Raw genomic sequence first — 13,253 nt, 5'->3', positions numbered from 1 at the left:
GTATGTTTGATGTTGTTGGGGCCAGTAATGGTGTTGTCTGGGTTTATGTGGCAGCAAAGTTGGCATCTGGGTTTGTTGCAGATTGACGATATTGATGCATAAAGAGATATCAATGCAAAAAGAGATACGAGCTGCCAAGGATCGGCAAATGAGGGGCACCAGAACATTTCCTATCACTTCAGCAGTGCATAGTTTAAGTACAGCCCAATTAATATCAGGAGGAGGGCCTTTAACCCTTCCCTTGCTACAGTCCTGATCCAGATTGGGCGACTCACACCTGCTTCCATTGGCTCAAATGGGAGCTTTACTTCCAATATAATTAGCAGGCACCAAGGAGAAATTCTTCTGCTATAGGATGCACATCAAAAGAAAGGGTAGCCATTATTATGCAATGCTACCTAAAAAGCATTTATCCATGAATGTTAACACATCCAACATTAAAAATCCTCAGATCTTCTAAATGAAGAGTAAAGGCAGGCACAACAGTGATCTGGTTTAACTACACACCCCTTAACTTTTGTAACCTATGCAAATGATATGGGGTGTTTCTAAACAGCTTGTAATCACTGCGATCTGTGCAATCTGTAATGATTCAATGCCTTCAACCATTCATGATGGTTTGCAGTTGATTTAAAGTCTTAGGATGCAGCTGCAAATACATTCGACTTTTGGGGGAAATGGGACTTGCTTCTAAGTAAATGTGCTTAGCTCTATGGGCGATGAAATGATGCCGTAGGACAGGCATGTCCAACAGGTAGGTTGTGATCTACTGGTAGATCACTGGACGTCTGTGGTAGATCAATGGCTCCCCCCAAAGAAGCTAAACAACTTTGGCTCCCCTAAAAAAAACCTCAACATCTTTGCCCTCCACCCCGAAAATGACCCGACCCACCAAAAACAGGGGTTTCCTTCCTAACACAAGCTCGGTGTCGCTTTCCTCCTCCCTAAAGAAGCTCAACAACTTGTACATGAACCCCCCAAAACAGGACTTTCCTTCCTAAAACAAAAGCTCAACAACTTTGACCTGAACCCCCAAAAAGGGGGTAGATCACTGCCAGTTTTCAACTCTGTGAGTAGATCACAGTCTCTTGGAAGTTGGCCACCCCTGCCATAGGATGAAGAAGAAGAAGAAGAAGAAGAAGAAGAAGAAGAAGAAGAAGAAGAAGAAGAAGAAGAAGGAGAAGAAGAAGTTTGGATTTGATATCCCGCTTTATCACTACCCGAAGGAGTCTCAAAGCGGCTCACATTCTCCTTTCCCTTCGTCCCCCACAACAAACACTCTGTGAGGTGAGTGGGGCTGAGAGACTTCAGAGAAGTGTGACTAGCCCAAGGTCACCCAGCAGCTGCATGTGGAAATAAAACTTTGTTTAAACAACATAAGAGAAATCCAAAGTTCTCCCAGGTCAAAATTGTGTGATTTATTGTTGGACATTGAGTCATTCTGCAAAGCAGGAAACAGGAGAGGTATATAAGCATAACATCATCCAGTGACATCCAGAACCTCCTTAAATCTACAAAGAAGGTTATTCCAGTCTCACTGGAAACAAGAAGGTAAGAGTTGGGGGGGGGGATGGGGGTAACCAGTTTATACCATAGCCTGCTATATCACATAGCCTGCTATTCTTTGGGAAGGTTATTTGCTACTAGAGTTGTCGTATTTCAAAAAGTAAAACCAGGAAACGCCAAAATTCCTGAGCTTTTTGTTGTTGAACCAATATTTTGATCCAGGACAAAGCACCAATTTTCAGAGATTCCACCTGGACATCAATTCTGCCTTTGAAGTCCCAGTAATGTCTGGGAAAATCCGGACGTATGGCAGCCCTAGTTAAACAAGTTAGGTTAGCTCAGGAGGAGACACCTTAATGTACACATTTCTATTATATTCTATATATCTAATGTATATTTTACAAATTTCACATTTATATCTTCCCCCCAGAAGAGTCCTGGGAACCATACTTTTCAGCAGGTGCTCACAATTCAGTTTGGAGATCTCTGGAGCCCCCACAGACAGTACTAAAAGACCCAGAGCCCCCCCCCCCCCCAGGGGAAAGGAAATTGTGATTAAAGCAATTTCAAGGATGCCCTTTTCTGAGCATTTTACTTGGGAGTTTTCAGTGGGAATGACTTTCAAGGAACATGTACATCCGAGTTACTACAGGTCAATTATTCCTTCCAACAGCCTGATGTTTCTCTTTGTGGGGGATTAGTATGCTATAAACTATATTAAACATTGTATTTACATTGGGAAGGGGGGTATGAATCTCCATCAATGAATTGCCACTGTTAAACAACTGAGAGTCCAAAACCCTCATCCGTCTCCTGCAAACCATCCAGAGATCTTCCAGCAGATCCCAATCCACCACGTGACCAGCCCTGTTCCGGGAAGCAGAAATCGAGTTCTCGGCCGGTGCCACGTGAGCAGTTTGGAATCTAAACCACCACTCAGAAGAGCGGTGCCATGTTTCAATAAGTACATTCTATATACAAACAGCAAATGTAAGGTAAATCCCCTGCTGTTGTTTTGTTTTCAGAAATGATCGTTCTCGTTGTGTTGCTGAGTTTTGCTGCTGTGTTGCAACAACCTGCTTCAAAAGTAAGTTTCTTAAGCTACACAAGCGTCCATGCCTAGTGCTACTAAAATTGGCTGGGTTCTTTTCAAATATAATATTGGATTGGGTCAACCTAAATATTCTCTTTATTCAGCCAAAATGTGTTTTACTGCTTCATCCATAAATACAATGCACTTGAAAAATGTCATACTTAAGGGGAAGTCCAAACAAATGTAATTGTATTCTTAAAAAAAATAAAATCTGGATTGAATCAGGATTCTTAAAGGATGTTGTGGTTTCCAATCCCGCTAAAAGTAATGGCAACTCTCTCTTTTATTTCAGTAACTGTAGATTTATCCATAGCATAGGTGCTGGGTGCCAAGGGCCCTGGGTACGTACCATGGCTCCCACATTTTAAATGAGGGGGCCAGGCTTGGTTGCGCATGCAAACCGTGGGGGGGCATGCGCACTATGTCATCATGCCCCAGGTGTGTGTGCGCTACATCACTGCGCCCCCATTACGTGTATGAGTGACGTCAGCATTCCGGGGTGTGTGGTGACAGTGCACGGCCTCAGACACCCATGGTTGCAGGCACAAGCCGGCACCGCTGATCCAGAATACGCCAAAGAGAGTTTGATGCCATTGCATTACCCAACAGTTTACAACTCCGATTTCCTTTACGTCAGAGGAACCTGACAGAGGTAGGTGGTGTTAGGGCACCAACAAGTTGGTGTGCTGCAGCGCAGCAGTCAGGATGAGTTAAGCCAAGGTCAACAGTCCAGGTCAGAAGCCAGCCGAAGTCAGGTATCAGTATTGGGGTCAAGAGAAGCCGAAGTCAGAGACAGTCCAAGTCAGAACAAGCCAAGTCAGTCAGGTACGAACCAGGAACACGGGAACAAGATGAGCAAAAGCAACCACGCGCCCAGCACAATCGTTGCAGACGCTGTGGAATAGGGCAGCTAGCTATCTTAAGAAGCCGGTTCACTCCCACGCTTCCTATGAGCTACAGCTGTCTCTAATTGCCGCCTTCGCTTCTCAGCTCGGCGTTCTACAGCTGAGAAGGGAGGAGGAGAGGGGATCGGCTGATTCCCCTCCTGACTGGGACCTGCTCCTGGCCCCACTTCTTCCTCTAGCTCTGGTCTTCCCTCCTCCTCCCTGTCAGATTCCTCCTCTTCTGAGGAATGCCGCCACCAGTCTTCCCCAGGTACGAATTCCTCAGATTCTTCTGTGGGTGCTGCCTTGTCGGGGGGGGGGGGGGCTTGCCACCACTCCTCCTCATCTGACTTGACCCTGACAGGTGGAGCCTACAAAGCAGTTTTTCATTATTCTTAGAGAAACAGTGGTAAAATTCTATTAGCGTAATGAAAACTAACCCTATAAATAAAGACAAGAGGAATATTACTCGTTCTCTTACTTCAGGCACATGCAGTAGGAATTGGACCAGCTGAGCGAAATCAGATAGTTGACAAGCACAATGCCCTGCGGAGAGGAGTGCAGCCGACGGCAAGCAACATGCTGAAGATGGTAAGCAAGGAAGAGGCCGGATTCATGTAGGTCAGGGGCCTTGGCAAAGGCTTTCCAGGGATACTACACCTCCTTGCAGGCAGAAAACCTCTGCTCTTCACCCTCTAGTAGTAATCAAGGACATAGGTAGGCAAACTAAAGCCCGGGGGCCGGATCCAGCCCAACTGCCTTCTAAATCTGGCCTGTGGATGGTCCAGGAATCAGCGTGCTTTTACATGAGTAGAATGTGCCCTTTTATTTAAAATGCATCTCTGGGTTATTTGTGGGGCATAGGAATTTGTTCTCCACCCCCCAAAAAATATATAGTCTGGCCCCCCACAAGGTCTGAGGGACAGTGGACCGGCCCCCTGCTGAAAAAGTTTGCTGGCCCCTGATCAAGGATAAGACTAGATTCAACAACAGCTTGACATTTCACCAAGGAATGCCACTTTACACATCGTTTTAAAAAAGACGAAAGAGGACAAAAAGTGGGCACATATTTGCATATCTTCATTTAGGCATATGTCACTATTCCATCATTCAAGCCATGCTCAATGCAATTTGCATAATTAGATAAATATAACAATATAACAAAAAGAATAAAAACACATCCAGACATATACAACAAAATTAAATATTCCCCACATAAGTCCTAATAAGGTCTAAGAATAAGGATACAAAAAAACCTCTAACAGCAAAATTAAGCATGTGCAGAATTTAACCTTGACACAAACAAAAGAAACCCTGAACGATCCCCCACCCCAAGAGTCCGCAGGCATCCTGAGAAGCAGGTCTTGAAGGACTTACGGCAAAGATGGTCTCTGGTCTCATCAGCAACCTCAGCTTTTTTGGCTGGAGTCAGTCAGGGCTCTTAATAGACAGCCAAGATGGTCTAATGCTTATTAATATGTGTTGGGTTTTTATTTAATAATTCATTTCCCTCTTATATACAAAGACGGCCCCTAAGTTGTTTACAAATATAAAATCAATCCATAATTAAAATGGAAATAACAATGAAGCATTCCAAATTGATATATACAATTAAAAACATAAAAGCATTTAAAAGGTTAAAACAGTTGAAATGATGAAGGCATTTCTTCGGGAGCTGGCAGAATGGCAACCCTGATGGGGCTTCTCATACTTCAGCCGGGAAGGGACTGGGCTGCACTGGGGCCACCAGAGAAAACCCCACCTCCATGTTCCCACAAGTGGATGATCATGGGTTCGACTAGCTGACCATATTGTCAGTTGGCTGTAAGTAGCAGAACTTTGAAACTGGCTCAGTGGCTAACAGTGCTTCCAACTGCAAAGACAAAGCACAGCCACCATGACTAGGGGACATCCATTTGTCTAATCTTCTATCACTTTCTCCTGTGGGAGCAATTTCCATAGTTTAATTAACCCGTCTTTTGACAGTGAAAACAAATGACTGTACCTTCCCCCAAGATTTCAGTCTGGCCAGCCTTGAGCTATACCCATTCACTCCCATTTCTCTCCCCCAATCTTGCTTTTGGTCTGTCTGTCTCTCCCTCTCCCTCTCCCTCTCCCTCTCCCTCTCCCACTGAGAGCCAGTGTGGTGTAGTGGTTAAGAGCGGTAGATTCGTTATCTGGGGAACTGGGTTCGTGTCTCCGCTCCTCCACATGCAGCTGCTGGGTGACCTTGGGCTAGTCACACTTCTCTGAAGTCTCTCAGCCCCACTCACCTCACAGAGTGTTTGTTGTGGGGGAGGAAGGAAAAGGAGAATGTTAGCCGCTTTGAGGCTCCTTCGGGTAGTGATAAAGTGGGATATCAAATCCAAACTCTTCTTCTTCTTCTCTCCCTCTCTCCCTCTCTCTCTCTCTCTCTCTCACACACACACACACACACACACACAGCTTCTCCCATGGCAACTTTCAAAAAAGCATTATATCACACCCACCAATAGTCTTGATTTGTTCAGGACATCGCGGATTGACAGAAGCCACCCTGGCTTCTTCTGCCAATCGGTGATGTCCCGCTTCCTCCATTGCTGCCTTGGTTCTGGAAGTATGACTGTGGTCTCCGTGGGTCTCGTGGTGGTGGCAGCCAAGGTGGTGGAGAGAGAACCCAATGAGCCAAGTTAAGGCAGAGGAGGGGGGGAGCAATGGCGTGCTGAAGTGGCCTGAGTGGGTGTGCGGTGAGCAGAGAAGTTGCGTGGGGGGTGGCAGTTGTGATGGTGGAACTGGATGGGTGGGGTGGTTGCACCGGATTCAGGCTAGAAGCAGTTGGAGGGTATGCTGTATAATTGCTGGATCTACGCACATCAAAAAAACATTTCAGGAAAATGCATTGTGAACCTCATAATGGGAAACCATGTTGGCGAAAGATGGAACTCTACAGTGCCATCTGGGGTCACAGCGTTATAATGCATTTAAAACGCTTTTTCTGTACTAATGTAGATGTGTCTAATGTTTCCTGAGTTCTGTGGCCCAGGTCTCACCACCACCACCACTTTGCCTAAACACGCAGATTCCCCCCCCCCTGCAACCCAGCAAGCAGCTGTGGCAGATGGAATGGAGGCTGTGAAAAGGAAGGGGCGCTCCTGGCAAGAGAGGTGTGGGAGGAGGGAGATGGGGGCACTCTGATGCCAGACATGTAGGAAATGTGTCTCTAATGTACACGCCAGGGCTTCACTAGAAGTGGAACAAGGCTACAATGCTCACATCAGGCCAAATTTGACAGGGGGGGGGGAGACACACCAAAGCTGGGTGGCTCTGTGGTCTAAACCACAGAGCCCCTTGTGCTTGCCAATCAGAAGGTCAGCAGTTTGAATCCATGCAACAAGGTGAGTTCTCGTTGCTCTGTCCCAGCTTCTGCCAACCTAGCAGTTCGAGTGCCAGTAGATAAACAGGTACCGCTGCAGTGGGAAGGTAAACGGTGTTTCCATGCATTCTGGTTTCCGTCACAGGGTTCTGTTGCACCAAAAGCAGTTAATCATGCTGGCCACATGACCCAGAAAGCTGTCTGTGGACAAATGCCGGCTTTGTCAGCCTGAAAGCGAAATCAGCACCGCAACCCCATATTCACCTATGACTGGACTTAACTGTCCAGGGGTCCTTTACTGTTTTTACCTTACTATCGTTAAGCATGGCTGGCATGAGTCAGGTAGATGTAATGCTAAACAATGCTAAAGATCGTCTAGGGACTGAGGTTGGGGATTGAGTCTAGGACAGAACATGTAAAATTTTGAAGAAATCAGAGGTATATGATGTTCTCCATTTTTGAGTATGTGTCCATTCTCACATTTACTACTTTTTTTTCCATTTAGGGATGGAATTCGGCTGCTGAAGCGAATGCAAAACGCTGGGCAAACAATTGTCAATTTGGTCACAGCCCAAGCAACCAAAGAGTTGCCGGCAAGTAGAGCTGTCAGTAAGCACTGTACCAAAAATTAAGGGTGATCTAAAATCTAACCCACATCTAATAGACATTCACAATTATTTCACTGACTCCCCAATTGACATTCTGAGCATAATGTTAAAAATACTTGAGGAATCCCACAGATAGGGGCACAATGGAGAGGAATGTTCCAATTCTTCCTAACATCTGAAGTCAGAATTCCACATTCCATTCTCACCACCTAAGCTTTGCCTAGACACACACTGTGTCCACCTGTAACACATACAACTTTTTAAGCACGGAGGACCAGTTCATACAAGTTCATTCCAGATCCCAGAAGGTTGCGGTTAATCACTAAAAGTATAAATCTATTACAAATCAGAGACATTAAAATTTTACGGCAGAAGATTGCAGCTTCTTCCTCCCGCAGGTGTTGTAAAGAAGGTGAAACCTGAAACATTTCGCTTTCAAACTTTAATATCTCTGCCTTGTTAATCACAGTTTAATAGAGAGAGATGATAGAGATAGAGCTAGAGAGATCAATACAGTAATTCAGAGGCAAGCAGTGATATTTTTCATAGGGAAAGTTGAGTTAAGAGGTGACAGCTTGCAAGGGCAATTGGGGTGATGTTGCATGTGTGACATTACGACGCCACAAGGTCACACACATGAGCATTGCGCCTCCATCCCTAAGCTGGGCAGAAGCTTCCTGGGCTTTGAGAAGGAGGTGCCAGGCCTCTGACAAGATTCTGGAGCCCTGCTGCCTCCTTCCCAAAGCCAGGTGGGCTTTGGAAAGGTGGCAGGGGGGCTTTTGAACCCTTATGGGGACTTGCCTAGTCCACTGACCACACACTACTGTTGTTGTTGTTCAGTCGTTCAGTCATGTCCGACTCTTTGTGACCCCATGGACCAGAGCACGCCAGGCACACCTATCCTTCACTGCCTCCCGCAGTTTGGCCAAACTCATGTTAGTAGCTTCGAGAACACTGTCCAACCATCTCATCCTCTGTACACACTACTGTAGTAATTCTAAAAACCCCAAAGAGTGAGTGCCTTTTAGAAGAGACATTTACAGGCAAACATACGGTGCATGTGATAACAAAACAGGTGTACCTTTTGCTTTAGAATAATTATTTTGCATTCAAATGTAGGTAGCTTTAACCAGCTAGCTAACCAAATTCTGCTTGGAATAAACAAGATTTACCTGTTGCAACATGTCAACCCAAAACACTGAATGACTCCTTGTTTACAGAATTTCCTGAATCAGTCATCATGAGTTTTTGTTAATGCTTACCGTCTCCACTTCTAGATGGAATCTCATGTGGTGAAAATATATTTGCATCATCTCACGCCACTTCATGGAATGACGTGATTCAAGTTTGGTACGACGAGGTGAAAGATTTCAAGTACGGTGTTGGAGCAGTCCGTCCAGGGGCCGTAACTGGTCATTACACTCAGGTAACTCAAACACCGTTTTGTATCTTTGTCAAGTGCACGGTTCAGCCAGTCGATCCACGGCTGATAGCCCACTCACATCTTGGCTTCCTGCTGCCTGGGACCTCACAAAAGGAAGAAAGGAAACCGAGAAGGGGTGGTTGTGTTCCTCGCGTGTCACCCAGTACTTTTTTCATATTTTTCACACAGAAAGTACAGATAATGGATTGGCCTTATCTCTGCTGTGCCTTTGTTTCTGTGATTTCTTCAGACGCCATTCTCGTTCACAGCTTCTTCCAAACTTCCTTTCCCTGAGGGGAAAAATGAGGGTGCTTCAATTAGACACAACACAAACATTTGGTTGTTTCTAAATGTTAAATGCATGTTTTTCTGGCTCAGTATGAAAACAGATTCCAATACCTTTTCTTGTGTGGATGTTTTTATACTTACAGGTGGTTTGGCACAAGTCTCACCTAATTGGTTGTTATGATGCCTATTGTCCTCAAAGCTCCATGAAATACCTCTACGTTTGCCAATACTGTCCTGCGTATGTATTATTTGTTTGTTTGTTTGTTTGTTAAGCTTGTTAGTTGCTTGTTAACCATAGTCTCCAAGGGACTTATGTTTCGTATCCGTTTTCCTTTTTTATATTACAAAAAAAAAACCTGAATAAAAGAACCCTCATAAGAGCCACATGGCGCTTGGGCAGCACATTAGTAATGTATTAACTCTGCATTTCAGTGGCTACCAACCAACCGGAAAACAAAAACAACAAAGTCCTTCTTGTTACCCTTTGGCCATTTGCCTGAAAAATCAGGAAGCAGCAGTGGATTTATTTATTTTTTAATGACAAAGTCAAAACCCCTCAGGAAAGAATTTTCTGACATTTTATGATAGACTCCCCCCCTTGCTTTGGATCCTCCTAAACAGTTGAAGGGGACCCAGGTGGTGCTGTGGGTTAAACCATAGAGTCTAGGGCTTGCTGATCAGAAGGTCGGCGGTTCGAATCCCTGCCACGGGGTGAGCTCCCGCTGCTCGGTCCCAGCTCCTGCCCACCTAGCAGTTCAAAAGCACGTCAAAGTGCAAGTAGATAAATAGGTACCGCTCAGGCGGGAGGGTAAACGGCATTTCCATGCGCTGCTCTGGTTCGTCAGAAGTGGCTTTGTCATGCTGGCCACATGACCCAGAAGCTGTCTGCGGACAAACGCTGGCTCCCTCGGCCTATAGAGCGAGATGAGCGCCACAACCCCAGAGTCGGACACGACTGGCCTCCCTGCAGGTCCACCACATTTCATAAAATGACCCCTCAGTCATTACATTTCCAACACTTGCTTGATACATTTTTGTACATTTGAACTAGTTTTCTTTGGGGGTTAAATACGATCTATATATCATCTTGTAATATTTTTCTTTTAAGCCATAACATGCTGTAAATTTCATTCCTGTTTTCCAAAGCTCTTCCCAGGCAGCCATACCTATATTATGTCCAATAGCCTTAGCACAATTAGTCATTGTTATTTTAACAATTTCACCATTTGTTTCCCAGCCTAACTATGATTTGTACATGATAGAAACTAATTTCTCATAAACCTACTTCATAAACCTACTTCAAAGTTTGCCCAGACTTTTTCAGTTGAAGAGTTGGCAGGTCTCCTTTTTCCTGCATCTGAATAGAACAATAAGCCAATACAGTATATTTGGGAGGCAGAAGGAGTTGCTGTCCCTCCTTCTCTCTGCATCCCACCCTGACAGCTGCACTGCAAAGGCACGAGGGTTCAGTCCTGCTCACTTTAACCGCATGGGTGCCTTCCCTTGCTAGGAAGAGGTGCGCCTTCTCCCAGCCACTCTAGGAGACTGATCCAGTTTGGCCTTGTCTCCACCTGACTCAGCCAAAGCCCCAATCCACTTCATTTTAGGCTTGGAGCTTCAGCATACATGTATGCACTGCTTGATTGTCAAAAAAACATCAAAGCAGTTAAGGAAATTAAGGAAAAAATTAAGAACAATAATTTACAACACGCAAAAGGTTAATATAACAGCAGAGTAAAGCAACTTTCTAAAAATATGTATAAATACTTTTCTAATTGAGAGCAGAAAGCACAAATGTACCCCTGTTTGTTTACTTCTTATTTATCTTATTTATCATTCCAGAGGGAACATAATGGGATCACTTCAAACTCCCTATAAGTCTGGATCACCTTGTGGGGACTGCCCTGGCTCATGCGACAATGGATTATGCAGTGAGTGCAAATAACTTCAAATATTATCATAGTGCCTTTTTGTACTTTAGAAAGGGCACTCAATAAGAATGGATCCCAGTAAATTTGATGGAAGCTTATTCCCGAGTAGATGTGCACAAGATTGTAGACCCCAGAGCCTTCCTTATTCTGTAGGTGGTTGCAGGGTGTCTATGTAAATGTTCTCATGACCTGCACATCCACCCTTAAAAACACGCCCAATTTATTCTGGGTTACAGCCAGGATTGCTAAACTAATTACTAATTCAGTTCCTACATTCATTAAAACAAACTGCTAAATAATGTTTTACATGTTCTTCTTTTTCTTTTAAATCACCTTCAGTTTTGATCTTAAGCTCCACTATATCAACTAAAAATGAAAGGGTCCCAGAGTTTGAATCCTTGGAGGCATTTTGCTTTTGTTAACTCTGATGTGTTCTTGTCCTTTTCATTTTCAGCCAATCATTGAAAATATACAGATAAGAACATCAACTGTGAAGCTGTAGTGAAAGCACAAGGATGCAATAACAAGGAAATTATGCAAGATTGTGTTGCTTCTTGCAAGTGCCCCCCCCCCCTCGAAATAACATAGGAGGTCACTTAAATCATACAATCCTCCAGTTTCTTCTGACAGATCCCGTCTAAATGAAATTTCTTAACATGTTTTTGAAACTGAAAACTCATAAAAAGTCTTGCATGCATGGATGTTTTCATTCTTTCTTTTTGCCTAATGGGGGGGTGGGGAGTTGGGGGTAGAGTCTAAAGAGTCACAGGAGAAATAAGAGGCACACAGATACACACCTGCAAAAGATCCCAAGAGGGTTGCAATGTATGGCTGAGTAAATGCGGATACAGGAAGCCTGGAATGGAAGGTGGACAAACGTAATGAAATGAAATGCGAACCAACCCACAGCACAAGCAGCTGCTCCACCTGGGCTCACACTGACATAACACAGGTCGGATCCAGCATTTCCATGCGCTGCTCTGGTTCGCTAGAAGCTGCTTAGTCATGCTAGCCACATGACTCGGAAGCTGTCTGCGGACAAACACCGGCTCCCTTGGCCTATAGAGCGAGATGAGCGCGCAACCCCAGAGTCATCCACAACTGGACCTAACAGTCAGGGGTACCTTTACCTTTAAAATAAAAACATTAGTTGTTACATTACCAAGAATGGGAGATGAGAAGCAAATGATGTTCTAAGGTTGCTTTTGTTGCTAAGGTCACTTAGGTCCATACAACCTAAGAAGAGTCTGCTGGATCAGGCCAATGGCCCATCTAGTCCAGCATCCTGTTTTCACAGTGGTGAATGAGATGCCTGTGGAAAACATGTTGGCATAGTTCAAGCCCAAAAGAATATTAAGGATTTAGTGTCAGGAATAACGTAGTGCTGGACACAGCAGAGAGAGTGAACGCAGGTTTTCTGGAAGCTTCTGGCTGTAGAGCATTGACTGGACAGCACGACGCAGGAACTCACAACTTCACTTGGAAGTTATTGGAGCAACAAGTATCCAGAAGTTACTATGTACAGACTTAGGAAAAACAAAAGAAATAAAAGCAAAACCTCTCTCTCTCTCTCTCTCTCTCTCTCTCTCTCTCTCTCTCTCTCTCTCTCTCTACCTTCATTAGCCAAACCACACTACACAACAACAAACCCCACACAGAGCTCATCTCTTTAGGAACTCCTTAGCCAATCACAGGGTCGTTACTAAGGGTCTAGAGAGAGAGTAGATCTTGGCTTTCAGCCAACAGTTGATTGTCAGAGGTGGATAGCTGACTTTCTGCACGTAGGCACTTTGAAATCTCTAATGAAGAACTCTTCCTGTACCTGGGATTCAGAAACACTGCTGCCTTCAGCTGTGGAGGAAGAGCTCAGTGACTGTGGCTAGTAGCCTGCAATAGCACTCTCCTCCCCGAATTTGTAGCGAGTTCTATATCTGATGTGATCAGAATGAAGGAATGGGAAGCATTTCTTGCATCTTCCTTGGTGACAGCGAGATCTCTGGCAGGGGCCGTTAAAAGCTCCTGATCAGCTGCAGCAAGTGTTTTGTAGAGATTAATGAGGAGCAGGAGAGAATGGAGGAGAAACTAATATTACATGCAGCCATGATACAAACGGGTGGAAATTAATACTTAAATGAGGGAAGGGATGGAAAGGGTTAATAGAAGGAATT

General features: G+C 44.6%; 1 protein-coding gene across 1 annotated transcript; it reads left to right on the top strand.

Annotated features, from left to right (window-relative positions):
* Positions 1-2,254: 2,254 nt before the first annotated feature.
* LOC117044527 (cysteine-rich venom protein pseudechetoxin-like) lies at positions 2,255-11,660 on the top strand. The gene is made up of 7 exons (XM_033145345.1): positions 2,255-2,593; positions 3,931-4,074; positions 7,341-7,428; positions 8,721-8,869; positions 9,298-9,392; positions 10,997-11,085; positions 11,540-11,660. The coding sequence occupies exons 1-7, from the start codon at positions 2,534-2,536 to the stop codon at positions 11,548-11,550; spliced, it is 636 nt and encodes a 211-aa protein (XP_033001236.1). The 5' UTR covers positions 2,255-2,533; the 3' UTR covers positions 11,551-11,660.
* Positions 11,661-13,253: the final 1,593 nt, after the last annotated feature.

The sequence above is a fragment of the Lacerta agilis genome, chromosome 3 (assembly GCF_009819535.1).
Source record: "Lacerta agilis isolate rLacAgi1 chromosome 3, rLacAgi1.pri, whole genome shotgun sequence".
NCBI lineage: Eukaryota > Metazoa > Chordata > Lepidosauria > Squamata > Lacertidae > Lacerta > Lacerta agilis.
Note: the sequence above shows the minus strand (reverse complement) of the source record. Positions and strands in the feature narration are given on the sequence as shown.